At 39.2% G+C, this 25754-nt stretch overlaps 1 protein-coding gene and 1 non-coding gene across 2 annotated transcripts in view; one reads left to right on the forward strand and one right to left on the reverse strand.

Moving 5' to 3' along the window:
• Positions 1-25754, reverse strand: part of LOC116910953 (contactin-associated protein like 5-4-like) — a 122523-nt gene that overhangs the window by 38559 nt on the left and 58210 nt on the right. Inside the window, exon 4 of the mRNA XM_032914685.1 lies at positions 5320-5439. Coding sequence (XP_032770576.1) covers positions 5320-5439 — 120 coding nt within the window. The remainder of the gene's footprint in view (positions 1-5319; positions 5440-25754) is intronic.
• On the forward strand, positions 7384-7512 carry LOC116911836. Its single transcript, XR_004389370.1, has one exon. It is a non-coding gene; the product is annotated as a small nucleolar RNA SNORA17 (small nucleolar RNA).

Consider the following 25754-nt stretch of genomic DNA (forward strand, 5'->3'; position numbering starts at 1 on the left):
TGCCTGTGTATGTGTTGTCTCTTCAACCAACATGTTTTCATATGTATGAGTGTGTGTCTGTGTGTATGTTGAAAGTAGATTGCTTGAAACCAGATGAAAAATGCCAGCACAAAACTGCAATACAAATGCCATGGCACAAATTAGAAGATTCTATTTCTTTGCTTTGTTCATATTTGTCTAACACTGTAAGTACACTCAAAGTGGGAGGGAAAAGAAATGCCCATGACTATCTTACATTCTCAATTTATTCACCTTATACTAACAGACAGGTATGTAGGCAATGACTAAATTACAGCCATTGTTCTAACTTAAGGAAGCCAGGGTAACAATGAAGGCTAGACTCTGGATCCAGTTCTTCCTTGCATTCAGTAGCTAGACTGATAATCTATCATTTTAATCACAGTTAACAATTATGGCTTAAACTATTGAAGAGACTCCAGTCACAGTTTTCTGCCTCCTGCATTATGCATGCTTTGATGAGTTTTAATGAAAACAGCTGCTGCTGCTGCCAAGCAGAAAGATTTAGACTTCATAATAGCCATGGCATAAGATTTGGAGACTATAAAGGTAGCTTGCAAATGGATTAGGAATTGTTTGAGAATAGAAAACAATTTTGATTTAGAAATCTGCCAAAACATTTTCTGCAAATCCCCTGTAATTCTTGTCTATAGGCCTACATATATGAAATCTCTATAGAGATACGAAGGGAATGTGTTTTGCTAGTGATTCTACACAAACAACATTGTCCATAAATATGAAATTTATTGTGCAACATAAAAATTGTGCAGCTGGGAAATAAATATATTTCGATAGGTGGCCAAATGTCAGTTAAAATTAAAAAGTCACAGAGAGACTACAAACTGAATTCTATGAAAAACGTTTTAAAAGTGCACATACTGGCTCCAATCTTTATTCTAATGAGAATGTAGTCAGGGATTCTCACACTAGTTTTGCTTAATACTGATAAATTTTTCTGAGAAAACTTTTCTCCAGACTCTGAAATTCTTCAGAATAGCATTGCTCTGAAAGAGGTGAAGGCATTATTGTTTTATCTGTTTTGTTGAGAATGGATATCTACAATCCCTACAGTCACTATGTAACATCTGGTCATTGTTTGAAGACTGCTTGGTTTAGAAGAATTGGGATTTCTCATGTGTGAGGGTTAATATCAATTCTCTCCCTCCCAGGGTCTAGAATCAACTAAGACTTCTGGATACCCCTTTGCGGGACTATGTACATTGATATTGCCATGGCTGGAAAAACCCATTTTGAATGTCAATGGCACTATTTCATGGGCTGGGTTCCCAGAGTGATTAGAAAGGATAAAGCAAGAACACCAGTATCCATTTCTCTCTGCTTCTTAATGATGGATGCAATGGGAACAGGTGCTTTGTGTTCTTGCTGCCATCCTCTCCCCACCATGATGTCCTGTATCTTTAGACCATGAGACAAAATATAACCTTGCCATCCTTCCAGTGGTTTGTCAGGTATTTGATCACAGCAAAGAGGAAAGTAACTATGCCATGACATATACTGAGATTTTCACATAACTCTTAAAAGAAAATCAATTTTTATCATCTAACTTCTTTGATAATAAAACCAAATCTAAAATGTCTAAATACCTTGTCCAAGGTTGCATGACTATAATGCCCAAGAATATGAATTTAAACTGGGATGCAATTCCCAAAGCTATTCCTCTCCCATGTTGTAAAATGAAAAGACATTGAGAGAAAATGGGTAAGGAAGCATGTACAGCAAGGAAATTAGGACAATAAGGGCATATTTTACTCTTTGGAGCAGAAGTTGCAAATCTTTTTATTTTTTAGAAGTTGCAAATCTTAAGAATGACAAATAACCAGTTAATGCTGAATATTAAGGCTATTTCTACAGTTCAAACTGTTATGGATTTAAAGAGAAAAGGCTTTAGTCTAGGATACATACCTAAGTAGAGTAGAATAAAGGAGAAAAGAAGAAATAAAGCTTGAATTTGGCCAGGATTTCCCTTGGATCAGTACACCAGAATTGCTTTAAAGAGGTGTAAAAGGAGAGCAATAGAAGTGATACACATTGTATTTGTCTATTCTCCAATGTTTAGATAAAAGGACTGAGGGTGGGTGGTCTGTGAAGCGCTTTATTTAAGATCATATATTTATTTAAGACCATAAACTGAATATCAAGTAGCATACTGCCCTCTCTAGCAAATTTGAAGGAATGCAGAGGAGAAAACATGTTAAAGAGAAAGATTATGTCTTGACACAGGAATCAAAGGATACTAAGAGAGAACAATCTGACTCATCCATAAAAATCAATGTCATGAGAATTAGTCAGGGTTTCATGTGACCTCCATTAATCTACCTCATGTGTAGTACCCAAGAGACTTTTCAGTCCTCCCTCTTAATATTTTATCACGTATAATAGCATCATCATGTAATCCTTGCTCATCACTGTGGTGACAGGTGTATACAGGCCCATATAGTTGGGCATACTAGTGTACACTTGAAATATATATATATATATATATATGTGTGTGTGTGTGTGTGTGTGTGTGTGTATGTGTATGTATATATATTTGTGTATGTATGTATGTATTCTTAATCTATACTTTTGGTTTTTCTTGGTTCTGTGGTATATTGAAATATTGAAATATCCTCTACAGGCTCTGGAAATTGAATACTTTGTTCCTAATTGGTGGCACTGTGGCAGTATTTGAATAGGTTCAAGAAGTATGGACTTGATAAAGGAATTTCATCATTGGAAGCAGGCTTTGAAATTTCAAAACTATACCATGGGTTATGTTATCCTATCAGGTTTCTCCCTCTGTTTTTGCTTGTATTTTAAGACATGAGTACTCGGCTTTGTGCTGCTGCCTTCCATGCCTTTGCTCCTCTGGAATCATAAGCAAAAATGATTTCTTCTATATACTGTCTTGTATTGTTTTTTACAGCAATAAAAAGTAACTAAGATACTGTCAAGTGCTTCATCCACTGAGGCATGTAGTCAGTCACCTGTTATCCACTAGGATCCTCATGCATACTGTATGAACTGGATCTGTGTGTGGGGGTGGGGTGGGTAGGTGAGTATCTGACCCTGAGATTTCTTCTTTCTTTGTGTAGATTTCAACTGACATTGGTCACATTTCATGAAAACACCATTGGTTTCTTATGGGTTTCTACAAGTTTTTAAATTTATCATTAGAATATTTGACACCAGTTGGGGGTATGCCTCAGTGGATAAATTTTTCTTAATAAGGCTGAGACAAGCTTACTATGTCTAAAATCTTCAGAATGGGTTCACATGTTAAGGTCTCTGTGTACATTTCTAGTTCAATTTCCCATAACACATATCTACAATCATCTAAAGTATCAACTCAGGATTAGAGTAGTAGTAGTGGATCATCATACAAAAGTTTCTGGTCAATAGAATATAATCTTTGGCCTAGCTGGAATTTAATATTACAATGATCTGGATCAGTTACTCAGAACCTGTAAGAAGTAAGGTTCAACTTAAGCCATAAATTTCTCATATTCTCTTTCTTCCATATAACATGGAGAATTTTTACCTTGTATTTGCTTAGAATTTTGCTAGTAGAACTATAAAAGATGACATTTATAAGCTTTAATTAATTTCCCTGAAATGTGTGAACTCAATAGACTTTGGCTGCTCTCCCACAAGTCCTAGATGCATGTCACAGCTTTTACTCAGCAGCAGGTATTTGTCTCCTTTGCCTTCTTTTGGAGCCTCTCTATTACAAAGAATAGGTCAGGGCCAATTTGCATGTAAATATTTTTAAAGGTTTAGGACAAGTGTATTTAGTGTATTAAAATTCCCCTAAGCTAGCCTAGAATTCTGTATTTTTTAATTTATGAACCAAGGTATAAATTATGTTTTTTCAAGAATGAAGACACTTTGAGAAGCCTAATTCTAGGCTGGGTGGTTGAACAGGACTAAGGTAACAACAACCAAGGACAGGAAACAAGACAATTTCTATTCCTGTTCTACGGCAACTACAACGTAACTAACATATAGCCACTGTTCACTGTATAAAGTAGTATGAAAACTAACATAAATAGCACTTTCTACAATCAGAGTCTGGATCTTTGCATTCAGTTGGAAAAATGAAGCTATTTCTTGTCATCACTTTCTGCAGTGGTTTCATCATATCCTATTTACAATATGTCATGGTCTGGTTCTTGAGTTCACTGCCAAATGAACACCTATGGTTGTATTTCTGTGCCCTGGACACTATCTGGCTATAAAGTGCACTATATGTTTACTGCCTCATAACAGAGGAGCTCAGAGCACAAGAATCAGTGAGGTGTGTGAGGCATGAGTTTGCTGCTCCATTACACAGGATACCTTGCATCTCTGAAGAACAGGGCTTGAAACAAAGTCTCTCTCTCTCTCTCTCTCTCTCTCTCTCTCTCTCTCTCTCTCTCTCCTCTCATCTCTATCTCTTTCTTTCATTCTTTCTTTCTCTCTCATTCTTTATCCCTCATTCTCCCTGTCTCTCTCACACACATCAAGAGAGAGAGAGAGAGAGGCAGAGATAGAGAGACAGAGACAGAGAGAAGTGTGGAATATAGATATATGTCAGTTAATAATACAGTAGAACATGTAGGATTTTTGATGTAGTTAGTTTTCTCCTTCCACAACATGGGATTCAGGGATTAATCTCAGGTCATAAAGCTTGTCATCAACTGTCTTTTCCTTTTCAACCTATCAGTTCCTCAGATGCTACTTCTAAACTTTGTAATTTATTTATAAAGAGGTTACATGCTGTCAGGATATTACATGAAAAATACACTCTTAATGATCATGATGAGGTGGTAATGGTGGTGATTTGCAAGAAACTACAGTTTCCAGAAAAAGAAACCACACCTACATTTAATATTGTACAATGGTGAATGATTAAAAATTTTATGATTTTTTCGTACAATCTTGGCATATTGAACAGTAGTTTATTGCCCACTGACATTTATGATTTGTTTTTTTTTCATGTTTATTTGTTTCGTATTCCATCTCCCTGTCTTTTTTTGGCTTAATTTTAATACTGAAGAACATTAGAAAGACTTATAAAAGAGCACTTGGTAATTCTTGTATTTTGTTTTCCTGTTTCAGTGAATAGTGTCATGACAACGAAGATTGCTCTACTCTTAGTCTTGACAATAACTAAGCTAATTCCTTTTATTCTTCAATATCTATCCCCATAAAGCTAGTTTTGTGAGCCTTTGTACGCCCAAGTGTCTCTTGGCAAAAGAACTTCTCTCCTCTCATATACCAGTCACTCAGGTTAAGTATGCTTAGAAAATATGCTCTTACCAGTAATATTGCAGTACACCTGAAGGGGTCCCAGTGGCCCACTGCCATCAGAGTCAACATAGAAGAACCCAGCTGTGTGTCCTTTGTGTCTATACACCTCACAAGATTGCTCATAGACGGCTGAAAAGAGAAAAAAAAAAGGCAAACTCTACTTGATTCTTAATATCTCTCCACAAGAGTCAGTAGCTCATACTTTAACCTACTTCACATATTTCTTCCTTTCCTTTCCATACAGCCACAAGAAAGTATATAACTCAGTGTCATGATACTTGGCAGACTTGTACCCTATTTTAGTTTCATTTCTGTTTCTGTGAAAAATACCCTGACAAGAAAGCAACTTGAATGAAAAAGGCTTATTTTAACTCACAATTCCTGGTTACAGCCTATCATTGTAGACAAATCACAATTGGAGGAACGTGAAGCAATTAGTCACACTACATCCAAAACCACGGACACCAAGAAATAAATGTTCATCGGCCTCCCTCCTGGGTTGCCTACACTCTGATTTATCCATTTAAATAGTTCAGATATTTTGGTTGGGTTTTATGTCAAGTGACTAGGATGATTTTTGAAAACAGACCCTCAATGGTGAAAATGCCCCTACGAAGTTGGAGTATAAAGAAGTGTATAGGGCATTTTTTATTAATAATTTATGTGGAAGGGACCAGATCACTGGAGCTTGTTGTTTTGTGACACATTAGAAAGCAGGTTTATTAAGCCTAGAGAGCAAACCAGGAAGTAGTACTCATCTACTGCCTCCCTTTAATCCTGCCTTCAAGTTCACACTGTGAGTTTCTGCTCTGATTTTTCTTCCTGAATCACTGCAATTGCAAGAGGAAGTAAACCTATCCCTTATGTTATTTTTCACAGCAATGGAAACCTAACTAAACAGCAAGGAATGTTTCTTTAGAGAATGATGTTACCCACAGTGGGCTGGGTCTTCCGAAACTAATTAATTTAGGCCAATCCCTACAAACATGTCCTTAGCCAAACCCAATATTGAGAATCTCTCAGTGAGACTCCTCACAATATTCTAGGTTGTATCGTGATGACAGGTAAAGCTAACTATCACATTCCCTTACCTTATTCTAATTCTTGCATTCTTCTTACCCCATCTCAACATAACAACTGTCCTAACCTATGTCCCTGATCACATTTGATTTGCATTCTGCCTTTATGTCCCCATAGTATAATATGAAAGAACGATCCACATCTGAGTGCTAAAGAATTTCCAAGAAGCATGGATGTGTGCCCTGTTACAATGCACCATAGCTACCAAATGGCACTAAGGTTCAACACACACTTGGCTAATGAATTTAAATTGTACATATGCTGATACTTGTTTTTATCCATAAAATATGAGGACACCATCTTACAGGATGTGTATGGTGTGTGTTTGTGTGTGTGTGTGTGTGTGTGTGTGTGTGTGTGTGTGCATGTGTGTGTGGTGTTTTTGTGTGCATGTATGTGAAAGGACCAATTGTTAACTTAAAAGGTTTTTTTCTTACCAGTCAAAACTTTATTTTTTCCTAGCCTAATTTGATAGACTTGCTGAACAGTGAACTTTAAGTATCTGCTTGTCTATACCTCGTCAACATAAGGATTATAAATGTGTATAACCTATTGGGCTTTCATATGTTCTGATGATTCTATTCATGTCCTCATGTTTTCAAAGTAAGCTTTTTACCAACTGAGATATCCTCCAGCACAAAGACATACTCTCTTGTGTTTGTACATCCCATGTTTAGAATATCAACTGACATAGCACTAGATAGAGGTTCAATACACCTTCACCTAACAACTGCTTACTAATTTACAGTTATATTTCAGCAAGTGTAGTTTTGACCAAAGCACAGAGCCATGGACAAGACCAGCCTGTATTTCCAACCTTATAATCTAAAGGCATAGAGATCTTCCTGTACTCACACATTAGCAGATAGAGGTCACAGGTGTCACAGAATTTCATTTTAGCAGAGGTGTAGTATTGACAAATATTAATCTCATTAAACTAACACAAACAAATTTGGAGAAATGCAAAGGAGATGGCTTAAAAGATGTATTCACCATCTCCCTAGAGGCATTATGGCAAGTGTTGCTGTGCCTTATGTTCATCACTAGGTGGCAAGAAGTAGAGAGGCATTGTCTATACTCGGTGTGACCTATGAACATCTGAATGATTAGTAGCCTAACAGTCCCTGAAAAAAACTGAATCTGAGACAATTAGCAATCCAGTGCCTGGGGTCCCATATAGGGAACTAGCCTGAGACAGTTAGGAGTCTGGTGTCACTGTGCAGGCCTGGTCTAGCTCCCAGAGCAAGCAATGAGCCAAAGACAAAAATAACCCACATGGTTAATCCAGTGGAAGCAAGCCTAACACTATCCCACCTGGTACCACAGGCCCCTTGCAGGGGTGATCACAAGAGGACAAGCAATTCTAAGTTGTGGGGTAAGGACAGAGATAGAATCTGAGATAACCACCAGTATGGAACCTCACAGGACTGGGTGAGCAGACCATGTTAGAGATGACAAACTCCTGATGCAATAATGCACAATAGAGCACAGCACTCCTGAGACCACTCCTGGCATGATGACACCAGACACTCAAAGACCCTGGGTGCCATTAAGTTCAGGAACTAAATGGTAGTGAAATAGTAAAAGAGAAACTAAATGATATGGGCAAAATAGAGAGAGGCAGAACTGGAGACCCAAGGGTATCGAGAACAGCCTGGTATGAGCAGCAAGTGATGATACCTGGAACCACAGTCAGGTCCTATCCTGTTTGAGGGTTGTGTATAACTGGTCCTTGTGGCCTGGGCACTATAGGAGAGCTGTACCTGGAAACTTGAGAACAGAAGGTAGCCCTGCTCCTAACCAGAGAACAAGGCTCTACATATCCCTCCCCCTGCCCCCCCCCCCGACCTGGCCCTTCTTGAAGGAGATGCTGCTGAGCTACCTGTGAGGGTATAAGCATGAGGGAGGGAGCTGGCCGTCCCACTTGTCTCCCATGAGGTAGAATGGATGAGAGGTACTCTTCTTCCCCCTCGTTCCTGGTCACCTGCAGCAGATGGGATACATGCCATAGAGTCATAAAAGTCATAAACCTGCAGCACTTGAAAGAACATGTCTTATAAATCACTTGGCCAGCACAGTAGAGCTGAATATGGTGGTTGTAGGGTAATGGCAAGCCAACCCAATAAATATTAGTGTGGGAAGTCTGGCACTGCCTCTTGTCTTCTCAGCAGTGGCAGGAATGGAGACAAGGAAAAAATGTTCCCCGTCTCATTTCTTGCCATCTCTGGAAAGCAGGAGAGCTGGCTCTGAAGTTCTTAAAGCAGAACAACTGCTCTGCCTCAATAGTCAGGAGAGAGGGCTCTGCACTTTATCTGGGAAGTGAAAGAACTGCTCTCCTTAGACACGGGGATCATGGGGGGTGTGAGGCAGCCTGGAGGGTGTGAGCTCAGGAATGCTGATCCTGCTTTTTAGTTGCTGTGAAATGGTTGAGACTAGGGAAAAGTGCCTTTGCTACTGGTGGCAGGTGGCAGAATGGGCCCTAGGGTCATGAAAGTAAAGTAACTGGCCCTGTCCCTCACTGGATGCCTTGTACTTTACTTGGATTGCATAATAAAGCTGTCACTGATGCCATGGACACAGAGCCAACCTGGGAGCATTGGAGTGGTGAGCTGTCTGTGGCATTAGATGGGCCAGCTGGGGCAAGACAAGAGAGCTTTTCCCAATGATCTGGGTGTTGGAGAACTGGTGGGATAGCCAGCTCAGATACCACTCAGGCTCAGATCTAGGGTTTTATGTTTGCTCACCCCAATATCTAACCTATCAATTAATTGTTGAAGTGCATGAAGATCTGGTCCTACAAATCCAAAACTAAAATATTTCGATGACACCGGGCAACAGATGGATATCCAAGAGGAGTTCCAGTGAGGATCCAGTATTTATAGTATAGCAGAAGCCAGAGGTCTTGTACCCAACCAAGAAGTCACTACAGTAAAAATTTTCAACCCAGGAAGTGTGGACAAAGGAGTTTACCGTGGGACACACTGTGACACATTAGAGCTTCCACAATGAGATTTTTTTTTCTCCTTGTTGGAGGTAGGTGGAGTGTTGTTAAAAGGGGAGAGATGAGTTTGACAGAGTTAATTGATGAGAAATTCACAGTGAGCCAATAAAAAGTTGTTAAAAAGTCACATTAAGCAACTTAAGCATAACAATTTATATCTGATATTTCACATATCATCCTATAATCCTCAGCAGCATGTGTGCATTGAATGCCCCCTAGTCATGCTTAAAACACTTCAGTGGCTCCCAACATTGTTCAAGATACAGGATAAGCTTGTTACCTTAGCTGAGTTCTACCCCTGTGACAAATGTCCCATCCCAGGAATATGAAGCTACCATTCATCATCTTCAAGTTCAAGGAGGGTGTCAAATAATTCACTACCAGCCAGGTTCTAATGAGGGAGAGCAGTGGAGCTTTTTATACTTTGGAGTGACTTTTATACTTTGATCGAGTCAAGGTTTTACTTGTATTCAGGGAACTCTGTCTCTGGTATTCAAGAACACTTTTTGGAGCACAGATACATAAGAGTGTCATAATATGTACCCTATGCAGTGAACCCAACAAGCCTTATCTGATATCTCTATCGATGAAAAACTTGTCTGGAAGAACAGACCTTCATAATGTATGTAATGCATTTGGGTAGTGATCATATATATGAATGTCACCTAGTATGTGTGGCTGTCACCACACATCCCTACACTCATAGGAGAACAAATGCATGGAAGCAGTTGTCTCCCTATTTTCTAATGAACATGCAGAGAAATTACACCAGATATTATGTGAGAATTTCCTAATTGCTAAGAACACTGAATCAGTGAGAGGGCTAGTGAGTCGGAGCATTTGCTGCCAAGTTTGATAAAATATGCTCTATCCCTTGGGTCTACATGGTAGAAGAGGAGAACAAACCATACTGCATGTTGTCCTCTGATCCCCGCATCTACTCTGTGGCAGACACACAATCACATACATGTAGTCAATACAAACATACACACACATACACACACATACACACACATATACATACACATACACACACATGCACACACACACAAAATAAAACTTGTAAATAATTCATAAAGTGCATGAAGGCTAGAAATGAGCTGTAAATATTTTTAAAAAAACATGAAGTCTAGAAATTAAACGGGTAAAATTTTGCAGTGTTGCTTCATTTTAGTGTCTATGGTATTTGGGAAAGTGATTTTGCTCTGGCTGACCACTCCTAAGGTAATTTGCATGTGGACATTTATAGCTACTCAGTATCCATGTTTATCTTAGTTAATTTTCTTGTTGCTGTGACAAAATATAGGAACAAACAATGACTATGACAAAGGAATGACTATGTCTGGCAGATAGGTCATGTAGATATAAAACATAATGGAAATGAAGACTAGGCTGTAGGGATAGAAGCAAGAATTACAAGGAAGTGGCCATCACCTTTACAGTTCCTAGACTGCTCCCTGAGGGAGAATCCTATGGCCTCCTCAGAAGAAATCGTGTTGGATAAGGCCTACTTGGGAGATCTTGTGAGCTACTACTGCATGCCATGATGCTAAATACAGTTTTACAGAGGTTGAAGAGAAACTGGTGATCTACTTTTGTGTATTCAGACAGAGGTATGTTTTTCATAATACATCTTCAATTCCAGTGTCAAAACTGTATGCCATCTACAGTTTCTACATTTGGAATGATTTTGCTATGTATAATCTTCATTTCTTAGATTGTGCTCTGTGTGTTTGTGTGTTTGTGTTTATGTGTGTGTGTGTGTGTGTGTGTTTGTGTGCATTTTTCATACATATGTGTTCAATGACTAAGGGTTTATATTCTTCTGAAACACCTAGACAAAAGTAATTTTGGATGAAAAAAGTTTGTTTCATCTTGAGCTTATCGTAGTCCACCATCCAGGGAAGTCAAGGAAGACTCTCAAGGCAGAAACCTGAAGTCAAGAACTGATGCAGAGGACATGAAGGATCTGGCTTACGGTCTCTCTCCTCATTGTTTGTTCTGGCTGCTTTATTATACCATTCGGGACCTCCTGCCATTACATAACACCACTCACATTTGGATCGTCTAATCATTATACAAAAAATAGCTTTACAGGACTTGCCTACATATCTCTCTTATGGAGGCATTATATCAAGTAAGGTTTCATTTACTGAGATGACTTTACATTGTGTCAAGTTGACAAAAATCTAGCCAGCACAGTATGCTCAGGTATGCTTATGGAGTTTAGAGGAGAACCTCGGGTATCTCTTATAATCTCCTTTCTCGTTTGATCCAGAGTTTGTATTGTTTTTTCATAGAGTATGTCAAAGGCTAGATGGGGTGTGAAAGTGGAGGGTAGGAATGCTTTCTGACTTTATTTAAATATGTTTTGTGGGGAATTTAAATTCAGGACTTCAGGACAAAAGTTCTTTTACCTATTAAACCATCTCTCCAGTTCTGGTTTCTGCTATTTCTACATAAAAGTTCACCTCTGCAGATCTTCTACTTTGTCTCTCTCTTTCGTCTTTGCACTCTAAACCCATATTCATTTCCTGTTCTTTTTGGTATGTTTTACCATTTGGTTCTTTTTCAGTGTTGTTGTATTTGTTTTGATAAGTGTATACTATCATGCTTATTTCTTTTTTGCCATTGTGAGTTGAAATTATTGTTGACTTTAGTTAGTTTGTGTCAAATTAGGTCAAGCATGCCTAACAATTCAAGCATTTCTTTTTCTGCATGAGTTAATTGAGCACACCCCAAAGGACATGTGCCATAAGACTGGGAATGCACAAAATTATCTTAATATCTTGTGAAGATAGGACAAAGCAAATGATAGTCTCATAGACAGATTTCCTTGAATTTTCTGACACTGGTAAATAATACCTGGAAGTAAAAATTAACAAAGAAATATAGTGTAAGAAGAACCCAAAGAATAGGAATTAGTTCTTCCTTGTCTAAAAGCCAGAGGTATCTTTGTGCTTCTGAGTAGCCTCATTTTTTGCCAGAGACCAGAGATGCCAGCTCTTCATCAGAAGGAGGTTTAGTGTATTAATGGATGGCTATTAAGGGTAAACAAGCAGATGTTTGTAAGCTTGATCCAGCCCATTCTACATATTGAAATCCAGGCCAGACAATGCTATATACCATGACTATTTCAAAAAGAAAAAAAAGGATAATGGGAATCTGGCCTACATGTAACTTAACATTGTAGTTCAGCCAGGATAATCACTTGGCCTTGAAACTACATTCACCTTAAATCATACTAAGGATACAAAATTAATATGTGTCATTTTACTGGAAATCTCTCATTTCAATATAGTCCATATGATCTGAGCCAATATGAGGTTCGGCTGTCTGGCTCCCTTTCTGAGTCCTTATCAACTGTTTCTTATATTTTTGGGAAAACATGAAGAAGAAGGTAACACTGAACCCAGTCATATAGTCAGCATCAAGATAAAATTATAAGTGTATCACAGACTTAGATATTAAAAAGGGGATAATATGGATGTTCTTAAGGAAAATAAGACTTTTTAAAATGAACTAGTAAAAAGATACTAGCAGTGACTCAAATTCAGAAATAGAGTAAAATGGCTAAACACATTTATAATAAAAAACGAAAAATAAATTAATGATAAAATATAATAAGATGTCAAATTGAAACTAACATTAATATCATAAAATATTAATATAAAGTCTTAAATTGGATAGAGGCAGGAAGTTACCTATTAGAGAATCACAGCACATTTTGCTATGGATAAACTAAGTGCCTAAAAGAAAACCCAAAAGTAAATTGCTGATAGAATGTGGGAGATTACTGTAAGTAGAATGCTTGCCACATAAGCATGACAACTTGAGCCTGACTACTTGCGTTCATACACAGAGCTCTGTGTGCCAGCATGTTCTTCCAATCCCTTCTGAATTGGAGAGATTCAGGTTCAACATAAAGCCATATCTTCACAATAAAGTAAAGAGTACCTACGTAATATATCCAGCATTGACCTTCACATTCGTATATGATTGTACATGCAAGATTGTCCGTGAAGAGGAACACATACAGTATTACTGGAGAGTTAGGGGAATCTCTTAGTAGTCACCAGATGATACCAGGGAAGTCAAAGACTTGTCTTGGGATTCTTACCCTCCTTTATAGAATAATTTAAGAAAGGGCTTAATTGGAAGTTCAAAGATCATTTTATTAGAGTTTAAAAGGAAAACCACAAAGTAGATAAAGTAGAAAAATCTCAGCTGCTATTCAAAAGAGGAGAATGGAGAAGATAAGGGGGGAATAGCCATTCTGTTTGAGTTAAGCAGACAAGGATGTTAGCTACAAGATGGCAAGTGGCCTGACGGTGGGAAGAAGAGGTTCAGAGAAAGAATGAGAAAACTTTGGGTATCAGGGAGAGCATTCTTTGGCTCTGGCCAATATCCAAAGGAGAAAGGCTATTTGAAGAATTTCAGAAGAGTAAGGGACCCTGATTGAAAATAAAATGACAATAAATATGGACATAAACTTGAGGAACAGAACTTGAGTTTATACTCTGTGTATATATATATATATATATATATATATATATGTATATATATGCATTTGTACTCATAATCAAATGACCACACAGTGAAATACATGTGGAAATAACACCAGTAAACTATTCAGACAGCAGATTGATGCTTTTATGTCCCAGGTGTTGAAGATCTTATAGGAGTATCCCCTACTAAGAGTAAATTCCAACTGTTGCCAGATGCTAAGCCTATCTTTTTCATTTATTCTCATCTTTTTCCCTTCTCATCCTTTGTATTTTCAGAAATGTTACATTAAATGGAACATTAAGATACCTTACCGTCTGGTCAGGTGGGCACTCCTGAGGCTACAGAGCAGAAGAGACCACCAACACTGCCCACCCCTGCCCACATACCTGGCCCAAGAGGAAACTGTATAAGGCCTCTGGGCTCCCGTGGGAGAGGGCCCAGGTGAGGCAGGAGCCCTGCCTGAGACACCGCCGGAACCTGAAGGAAACAGACCGGATAAACAGTTCTCTGCACCCAAATCCCGTGGGAAGGAGAGCTAAACCTTCAGAGAGGCAGACACGCCTGCGAAACCAGAAGAGACTGCTCTCTACACACATTGCTGATTCCAGAGGAAAACACCGGAGGCCATCTGGAACCCTGGTGCACGGAGGCTCCCGGAAGAGGCGGCACAGATCTTCCTGGGTGCTGCCACCTCGGAGAGCCCGTGGGCAGCACCCCGCGAGCGAACTTGAGCCTCGGGACCACAGGTAAGACCAACTTTTCTGCTGCAAGTGACCTGCCTGGTGAACTCAAGACACAGGCCCACAGGAACAGCTGAAGACCTGTAGAGGGGAAAAACTACACGCACGAAAGCAGAACACTCTGTCCCCAATACTGGCAGAAAGAAAACAGTAAAACAGGTCTACAGCACTCCTGACACACAGGCTTATAGGACAGTCTAGCCACTGTCAGAAATAGCAGAACAAAGTAACACTAGAGATAATCTGATGGCGAGAGGCAAGCGCAGGAACCCAAGCAACAAAAACCAAGACTACATGACATCATCGGAGCCCAATTCTCCCACCAAAACAAACATGGAATATCCAAACACACCAGAAAAGCAAGATCTAGTTTCAAAATCATATTTGATCATGATGCTGGAGGACTTCAAGAAAGACGTGAAGAACTCCCTTAGAGAAACACAGGAAAACATTAATAAACAAGTAGAAGCCTACAGAGAGGAATCGCAAAAGTCCCTGAAAGAATTCCAGGAAAACACAATCAAACAGTTGAAGGAATTAAAAATGGAAATAGAAGCAATCAAGAAAGAACACATGGAAATAACCCTGGATATAGAAAACCAAAAGAAGAGACAAGGAGCTGTAGATACAAGCTTCACCAACAGAATACAAGAGATGGAAGAGAGAATCTCAGGAGCAGAAGATTCCATAGAAATCATTGACTCAACTGTCAAAGATAATGTAAAGCGGAAAAAGCTACTGGTCCAAAACATACAGGAAATCCAGGACTCAATGAGAAGATCAAACCTAAGGATAATAGGCATAGAAGAGAGTGAAGAATCCCAGCTCAAAGGACCAGTAAATATCTTCAACAAAATCATAGAAGAAAACTTCCCTAACCTAAAAAAAGAGATACCCATAGGCATACAAGAAGCCTACAGAACTCCAAATAGATTGGACCAGAAAAGAAACACCTCCCGTCACATAATAGTCAAAACACTAAACGCTCAAAATAAAGAAAGAATATTAAAAAGCAGTAAGGGAAAAAGGTCAAGTAACATATAAAGGCAGACCTATCAGAATCACACCAGACTTTTCGCCAGAAACTATGAAGGCCAGAAGATCCTGGACTGATGTCATACAGACCCTAAGAGAACACAAATGCCAGCCCAGGCTACTGTATCCTGCAAAACTCTCAATTAACATAGATGGAGAAACCAAGATATTCCATGACAAAACCAAATTTACACAATATCTTTCTACAAATCCAGCACTACAAAGGATAACAAATGGTAAAGCCCAACATAAGGAGGCAAGCTATACCCAAGAAGAGACAAGAAACTAATCGTCTTGGCAACAAAACAAAGAGAAGAAAAGCACACAAACACAACCTCACATCCAAATATGAATATAACAGGAAGCAATAATCACTATTCCTTAATATCTCTCAACATCAATGGCCTCAACTCCCCAATAAAAAGACATAGATTAACAAACTGGATACGCAACGAGGACCCTGCATTCTGCTGCCTACAGGAAACACACCTCAGAGACAAAGACAGACACTACCTCAGAGTGAAAGGCTGGGAAACAAATTTCCAAGCAAATGGTCAGAAGAAGCAAGCTGGAGTAGCCATTCTAATATCAAATAAAATCAATTTCCAACTAAAAGTCATCAAAAAAGATAAGGAAGGACACTTTATATTCATCAAAGGAAAAATCCACCAAGATGAACTCTCAATCCTAAATATCTATGCCCCAAATACAAGGGCACCTACATACGTAAAAGAAACTTTACTAAAGCTCAAAACACACATTGCACCTCACACAATAATAGTAGGAGATTTCAACACCCCACTCTCATCAATGGACAGATCATGGAAACAGAAATTAAACAGAGACGTAGACAGACTAAGAGAAGTCATGAGCCAAATGGACTTAACGGATATTTATAGAACGTTCTACCCTAAAGCAAAAGGATATACCTTCTTCTCAGCTCCTCATGGTACTTTCTCCAAAATTGACCATATAATTGGTCAAAAAACAGGCCTCAACAGATACAGAAAGATAGAAATAATCCCATGTGTGCTATCGGACCACCACGGCCTAAAGCTGGTCTTCAATAACAATAAGGGAAGAATGCCCACATATACGGGGAAACTGAACAATGCTCTACTCAATGATAACCTGGTCAAGGAAGAAATAAAAAGAAAGAAATTAAAAACTTTTTAGAATTTAATGAAAATGAAGGTACAACATACCCAAACTTATGGGACACAATGAAAGCTGTGCTAAGAGGAAAACTCATAGCGCTGAGTGCCTGCAGAAAGAAACAGGAAAGAGCATATGTCAGCAGCTTGACAGCACACCTAAAAGCTCTAGAACAAAAAAGAAGTAAATACACCCAGGAGGAGTAGAAGGCAGGAAATAATCAAACTCAGAGCTGAAATCAACCAAGTAGAAACAAAAGGACCATAGAAAGAATCAACAGAACCAAAAGTTGGTTCTTTGAGAAAATCAACAAGATAGATAAACCCTAGCCAGACTAACGAGAGGACACAGAGAATGTGTCCAAATTAACAAAATCAGAAATGAAAAGGAGACATAACTACAGATTCAGAGGAAATTCAAAAAATCATCAGATCTTACTATAAAAGCCTATATTCAACAAAACTTGAAAATCTACAGGAAATGGACAATTTCCTAGACAGATACCAGGTACGAAGTTAAATCAGGAACGGATAAACCAGTTAAACAACCCCATAACTCCTAAGGAAATAGAAGCAGTCATTAAAGGTCTCCAAACCAAAAAGAGCCCAGGTCCAGACGGGTTTAGTGCAGAATTCTATCAGACCTTCATAGGAGACCTCATACCAATATTATCCAAACTATTCCACAAAATTGAAACAGATGGAGCACTACCGAATTCCTTCTATGAAGCCACAATTACTCTTATACCTAAACCACACAAAGACCCAACAAAGAAAGAGAACTTCAGACCAATTTCCCTTATGAACATTGACGCAAAAATACTCAACAAAATTCTGGCAAACCGAATCCAAGAGCACATCAAAACAATCATCCACCATGATCAAGTAGGCTTCATCCCAGGCATGCAGGGATGGTTTAATATACGGATAACCATCAACGTGATCCATTATATAAACAAACTGAAAGAACAAAACCACATGATCATTTCATTAGATGCTGAGAAAGCATTTGACAAAATTCAACACCCCTTCATGATAAAAGTCCTGGAAAGAATAGGAATACAAGGCCCATACCTAAACATAGTAAAAGCCATATACAGCAAACCAGTTGCTAACATTAAACTAAATGGAGAGAAACTTGAAGCAATCCCAGTAAAATCAGGGACTAGACAAGGCTGCCCACTCTCCCTACTTATTCAATATAGTTCTTGAAGTTCTAGCCAGAGCAATCAGACAACAAAAGGAGATCAAGGGATACAGATCGAAAAGAAGAAGTCAAAATATCACTATTTGCAGATGATATGATAGTATATTTAAGTGATCCCAAAAGTTCCACCAGAGAACTACTAAAGCTGATAAACAACTTCAGCAAAGTGGCTGGGTATAAAATTAACTCAAATAAATCAGTAGCCTTCCTCTACACAAAAGAGAAACAAGCCGAGAAAGAAATTAGGGAAACGACACCCTTCATAATAGACCCAAATAATATAAAATACCTCGGTGTGACTTTAACCAAGCAAGTAAAAGATCTGTACAATAAGAACTTCAAGACACTGAAGAAAGAAATTGAAGAAGAACTCAGAAGGTGGAGAGATCTCGCATGCTCACGGATTGGCAGGATTAATAGAGTAAAATGGCCATTTTACCAAAAGCGATCTACAGATTCAATGCAATCCCCATCAAAATACCAATCCAATTCTTCAAAGAGTTAGACAGAACAATTTGCAAATTCATCTGGAATAACAAAAAACCCAGGATAGCTAAAACTATCCTCAACAATAAAAGGACTTCAGGGGAATCACTATCCCTGAACTCAACAGTATTACAGAGCAATAGTGATAAAAACTACATGGTATTGCTATAGAGACAGACAGATAGACCACTGGAATAGAATTGAAGACCCAGAAATGAATCCACACACCTATGGTCACTTGATTTTTGACAAAGGAGCCAAATCCATCCAATGGAAAAAAGATAGCATTTTCAGCAAATGGTGCTGGTTCAACTGGAGGTCAACATGTAGAAGAATGCAGATCGATCCATGCTTATCACCCTGTACAAAGCTTAAGTCCAAGTGGATCAAGGACCTCCACATCAAACCAGACACACTCAAACTAATAGAAGAAAAACTAGGGAAGCATCTGGAACACATGGGCACTGGAAAAAATTTCCTGAACAAAACACCAATGGCTTATGCTCTAAGATCAAGAATCGACAAATGGGATCTCATAAAACTGCAAAAGCTTCTGTAAGGCAAAGGACACTGTGGTTAGGACAAACGGCAACCAACAGATTGGGAAAAGATCTTTTACCAATCCTACAACAGATAGAGGCCTTATATCCAAAATATACAAAGAACTCAAAAAAAGTTAGACCGCAGGGGACAAATAACCCTATTAAAAAATGGGGTTCAGAGCTAAACAAAGAATTCACAGCTGAGGAATGCGAATGGCTGAGAAACACCTAAAGAAATGTTCAACATCTTTAGTCATCAGGGAAATGCAAATCAAAACAACCCTGAGATTTCACCTCACACCAGTGAGAATGGCTAAGATCAAAAACTCAGGTGACAGCAAATGCTGGCGAGGATGTGGAGAAAGAGGAACACTCCTCCATTGTTGGTGGATTGCAGAATGGTACAACCATTCTGGAAATCAGTCTGGAGGTTCCTCAGAAAATTGGACATTAAACTGCCTGAGGATCCAGCTATCCCTCTCTTGGGCATATACCCAAAAGATGCCCCAACATATAAAAAAGACACGTGCTCCACTATGTTCATCGCAGCCTTATTTATAATAGCCAGAAGCTGGAAAGAACCCAGATGCCCTTCAACAGAGGAATGGATACAGAAAATGTGATATATCTACACAATGGAATATTACTCAGCTATCAAAAACGAGTTTATGAAATTTGTAGGCAAACGGTTGGAACTGGAAAATATCATCCTGAGTGAGCTAACCCAATCACAGAAAGACATACATGGTATGCAGTCATTGATAAGTGGCTATTAGCCCAAATGCCTGAATTACCCTAGATGCCTAGAACAAATGAAACTCAAGACGGATGATCAAAATGTGAATGCTTCACTCCTTCTTTAAAAGGGGAACAAGAATACCCTTGGCAGGGAAGAGAGAGGCAAAGATTAAAACAGAGACTGAAGGAACATCCATTCAGAGCCTGCCCCACATGTGGCCCATATATATACAGCCACCCAATTAGACAAGATGGATGAAGCAAAGAAGTGCAGAAGTGTAGATCGCTCCTGAGAGACACAGCCAGAATACAGCAAATACAGAGGCGAATGTCAGCAGCAAACCTCTGAACTGAGAATAGGACCCCCGTTGAAGGAATCAGAGAAAGAACTGGAAGAGCTTGAAGGGGCTCAAGACCCTATATGTACAACAATGCCAAGCCACCAGAGCTTCCAGGGACTAAGCCACTACCTAAAGACTATACATGGACTGACCCTGGACTCTGACCTCATAGGTAGCAATGAATATCCTAGTAAGAGCACCAGTGGAAGGGGAAGCCCTGGGTCCTGCTAAGAATGAACCCCAGTGAACTAGACTGTCGGGGGAGGGCAGCAATGGGGGGGGGGTAGGGAGGGAACACCCATAGGAAGGGGGGGAGGAAGGATGTTTGCCGAAACCGAAAAGGAATAACACTCAAATGTATATAAGAAATATTCAAGTTAATAAAAAAAATAAATAAACAAAAATAAATAAATAAATAAATAAATAGTTGCTATAGAAAGGGTTCTTTAAATGACCTCATATACAAAAAACAATAAAAATATAGTAAGTTGTGCTACAAAGTGTTTAATTCCAACTGGAAAAATAGTTCAAACACAGGTCACAAGATACAGTAGCTGGAATGACGGGGCACCTCACATGCCGTCAAGTACAAGGTTTTGTGTGACCCAGTACACGGTCCTCAGGACACAGCTCAGGAGGGCACGGCTGTAAAGAAGGCAGGGCTATGTGGAGAGTATTTATACAGGAACTATAAGGAGGAGCTACAAGAGTGGAGCTAAAACAGGGAGGAGCTGTACGAAGGTCCAGCTTCCCAGTCCAGACTCAGTAGTGGAGGAGAGGGTGGTTCCAGTGGCGTGAAATGCATCACAGAACAAGAGCCAGCCCAGCAATTAAAATGGCTAGAACCTAGACAGGGATGGAGAGGAGATACATGTTACAACTCCCAGGACACTAGAAAATCAAGCCTTAGGAACAGGATCAATTCGTGCATGAATTCCATTCCCCATGAAACAAACAAACATGTCTTCCACATTCACTTGCAAAGAATATTGTGAATAAAATTCAGGTCACATCAATACCATTACTAACAAGAAACTCTGAAGGCAGAAGCAATACAGTGGCCAGGATCCTATTGCTGCACTGTTTCCAGTGTTAATGGATGTGTGGACACTGTTCTACAGCAGCAGTCCAATAGCCAGTGTCTAACTGTAAGACACTCACCAGAAAGTGAAGCTGGTACCCTCTTAGCTTCCAATACCTAGGCAGGGCCAAGTCAAGGCTGCACATCTAGTTCTCTTCCACTAAGCCAAAGCTACAGTGAGAAGAATGGACTTGATCAGAGTCACCCTACAGGCTGTTCTCCTTGTGTGGCAGAGAAAGGAGAAGCACTGTGAGGGTCAATCCTGCAATGATCTGAGGTCACTACAGAAGAGCGAGCTCAAGACCTCTCCTTCAATTGCAGGCAAGATGTTTCTACATCCTTTAAATTCCTTCTATAAAATTACTGAGCATATTTGCGGTTTCATGACTAACTGACTAGAATCCTACTTAGAACGAGTACTAACTTATACTGGTACTCTTTTAGGATCTATGAATTGGAAATCAGTTAACACAAAAGCAAACCTTAAGGGCAGCATAATTTGACCTATCCCCTAAGTGTAAGGATAACAGGTCCCAAGTCTAAGGTCATTTCTTACGTCCCATTTTCCCCACACTCAATTCTTCGGGTGTGATCTAAGCATCCTGACAGACACTTTGACGAAGAGATGAGAAGTCCTGGGGGTAAGGACTATGATCACAGTACATGAATATGAAATTCGTCTGCTGCAGTTGATGTGTGCACTGCTGATGCAGAGCGACAGGAGGAAAGGATTGCATCTTAGGACAAATCAAGACACCAGTGCCAATGTGGAACCCTCTGTTACTTATAAATAAACATAATCAATTCGTTAAAAAAAAATAAATGGAACATTAAATGGGACTCTGTCTATCAAGATCATTTTCCAGTTCATCCACTAAACTGACACTTACCTGGCTCATCACTTTGCCGTTACATGCATTTCTGTAAGTGAGCTTTGAAGGCTAACAGATCTGAGTTCAATATCATTATGACTGATAGAGTTGTGAGCTTCTAAGATACAAAAATGTCCATGTAGGTAAACAGGATTTGTCACCCTAAATCAAGCCACTTTAATATTGTTTTGGTTGATGGTATTTAAGTAAAAAGAAGTAAATCAAACAAAATAAATATTCAAGAGCTTAAGAGATAACTCAGTCAGAAAAATATTTGTATTGCAAGCATGGGAACCTGAGACTCACCCCCTATTCCTAATAATAAGATGGGAATGGAGGCTATTACTAGGAATCTTAGAATCTGTCATCTAAAGTGGTAGAAATATAAAAGTGCCTGGCGATCCTTGGCCAATCAGCCTGACTAGATCACTGAGAGATCTTACCCCCAAAATTAAGGTAAACAACACCTGAAGGAAAGTCCAGACTACTCTCTGACTTCTACATGCCCTCATGCACACATGTAAAAGATCATACATGGTTCTTTTCTACATGCCCCACTTTTAAAGAGACAAAGAAAAATATCCATCCATATAAGCTATCTCCTGGCCACTGCTTTTTGAGGTAAAACCATTCTTTCAGATAATAGCCATACACCACTCACATCTCCAATGTAAGAACAAAACTCATTTGTCGAGCAAGTATTCTGCCAACAGAAAGGAAAACTAGAAAGGCTAACTCATCATAAATCACTGGAAATCTCAGAAGTGAGAATGGTAGGCATAAGTCCTGCCAACCTTCCTACTAAACTACCTTATCTGGAATATTTAATGATGACAGCTCACTAAGAGGACCATGACACTTGATCATGTAGCATAAAAACCTTGAGTTCTCCATGCTAATGAGGTATTTAAATAGACCCTGAATGTTTAGCCAATGATCTTCCATTTTTGGGCATTCCTTTCCACAAAAATTATTTAATCACTGGTTTACCTTCAATAAGATACATACATTTACATCCACCATCATGTAAAGCAGGATAGCAAGAAAGGACTATTTCCTTTATCCCCAGAATTGGTCAGCCCCTCCTGAACTCTGGGTATTCACTTGGAGCCAAACTAGATTCCGCCCTGTCCTGGGCTCAGCCATTCCCTTCTTGCCTGACACATGGCGGAACCGATGACTCATGGACCTGTTCTCAACTTCTGGCAGTCCCCTACCAGTGTCTGTGTACACAGGAGATGAAGAACTACAGCATCGGTCTCAGATACTGCTGGGTCTCACACAGAAAAACATGAACTGGTATCCCTTTAAGTTCTATACCTATAATCTGAGCAGTGGAAGAGGGAGGCAGAGGATCATAAGTTTAATACCACCTTTATCTAATTAGCAAGTTTGAGGGTAGCCTGAGGTTATGAGAGACCCTGTCTGGAAAAGTAAATTAAAATATCCAAAAGTTTCTGCATAAGTTCAGGCTTTGAAGCACCAAAATATAGGAGGAGAAGTCTACCCTCACTTATGAGAGAATAATGAGGAATAATGCTATCCTTCATGGAGCTGAAGATGTAAAGCCAGGAATTACATTATCGTTTATGCAATGGACAACTTGTGAAATCCATCACAGTGTTTTGTATAAAGCCTACCATTAATTCCATAGTTCCTGTCTTGTACTAGACCCAGCTTAGGAGTGTTACATCCAGGATGTCTATTCAGTACAGCTTTATAGAGTTTCAAATTTGCAAAGAAATACAGGGAAAACAGTGTCATAACTATGTTGCAAGTCATACACACAAGTCATCAGGGAGCTACAAAAATCTCTCCTTATAGCTTCTTCCCAAGCTATTCAGTCAGAAGCAAATGCATATTGTGTTTGACTTGGTTCATTCTCTGTTTAATAGAAAAAGTCTTGAGTTACAGCCCAATGGTAATCACCTTAAGAACAGATGTCATGGGATATAGAATAAGATAGAAAATTGATTATACTTTTATAGCATAATAAGTAATCTTGAATCTAAGACTGAAGAACTATTATCCCTAAAGAGTTATCTTGCAGAACAGAAAAATACTTGTACTAAACTCCTGCTTTGCTCCACAACTCACTTTACCCACAACACTTATACTTAAACTTTACTTCAATTGCTCAGAGACTAAATAAGGATCACGGGGCTACCAAACCTTTCTGTTTATGGATACTGTAAATGGGCTCATGTAACGCAAAAATATTGCTGTAGGAGGAGGAACTGACAACTAAAGTCTAGTTCCCTAGTGGATTTTTTGTTGGGTCCATAATGATGGTTGAAGCCATTCTCTAAGCTAAGGATAAGGTGGGATTTTCCAGCCAGCCAGGACGAGAAGAGGATGGAGATGATTGGGAGTTTGTCTAGGTTGTGGAGTGGATAGGAAGCTGCAGACATATGGGTCTCTCAGGGCAGTGATAGTTTGTAACCTCGCAGGAGGTTTCTGAGGCTAAGGAGGATGAGATAGGATATTATTCACCCAGCTTTGAGTTATCTGGTCCATTTGAAAATAAATAGATCTCTTGTGTCTTCCTTCCATGGGGCTCAAGGGCCTGCGTGAGACAGGCATTGCTGACATCAAGCAAGGAGGAATGGGCAGTTCTCTTGGGAAGTTGGGTTGGCCCTGACTAGATGGCAGGTGAGCAATGATATTACACAAAGTCCAGCTGGAGCAAGAATGCATTTTTTTTTAAATAACATGTGACACATTGTTCTAAGCTGAACAGCCTGTATGGGTTGGATTTGAGAATCTGATACTGACTCTCCAAGTTTTATCACATACATGCTGGAAATATATAAATACACACACAGAGAGAGAAAGAGAGAGAGAGAGAGAAAGAGAGAGAAGAGAGAGAGAGAGAGAGAGAGAGAGAGAGAGAGAGAGAGTCCTACCATGCTCAGAAGTTTTCGAATAGACCTCAATGTGACAGACTAAGAGTGAGCAATTCCTGACAGGTTCTCAGAGGGCATCCTATTTACACAAGATTAATCTGTATAATCCTTGTTACTGAGTCTCAGATCTTTTTACACAGAAGTTACAAACATAGCACAAATGGAGATATTTTGTATTTATATACCATAAAGTATTTGTCTTCCAGTATGAACTGACAAATTCCTAGTTTTTAATATGCAAAGGAGATATTTTGTAATGAAAAATGGTTGTCTATAAGTCCTATGATATTTAACATAAGTGTTTGACACATGTACTCTGAGTAAACTTTTAGGGACAGTAAGAATTTCTATTATGAGGGTGCTTCGATGGGGATTCCATAGGGTTTTTATGTCCAGACTTAATGCTCAATTTACAACAAAGTATAGTCCTTTCTGCAGTATCATGCTTTGAAAAACTCTGGTGTGAATTGTGTGTGTGTGTGTGTGTGTGTGTGTGTGTGTGTGTGTGTGTGTGTTTTATAGGTATGTGTGTATGTGTATAGGAGTGTGTTCAACTGTGCATGCAGGTATGTGTGTCAATATCAACCTGAGATCAACTGCAGATATTGTTTCTCATCCTCCTCCCTTATTTTTATTTTCAGTGTTAACAAAAAGGTCTGGCCTGGAAGTCTCCAAGCAGGCCAGGCTACCTGAACAGTACCAAGCCCAGGGCATCCACCTGGAATACTCCATCTCCCAGTTACTAACATTCC

The sequence above is a fragment of the Rattus rattus genome, chromosome 10 (assembly GCF_011064425.1).
Source record: "Rattus rattus isolate New Zealand chromosome 10, Rrattus_CSIRO_v1, whole genome shotgun sequence".
NCBI classification, from domain to species: domain Eukaryota; kingdom Metazoa; phylum Chordata; class Mammalia; order Rodentia; family Muridae; genus Rattus; species Rattus rattus.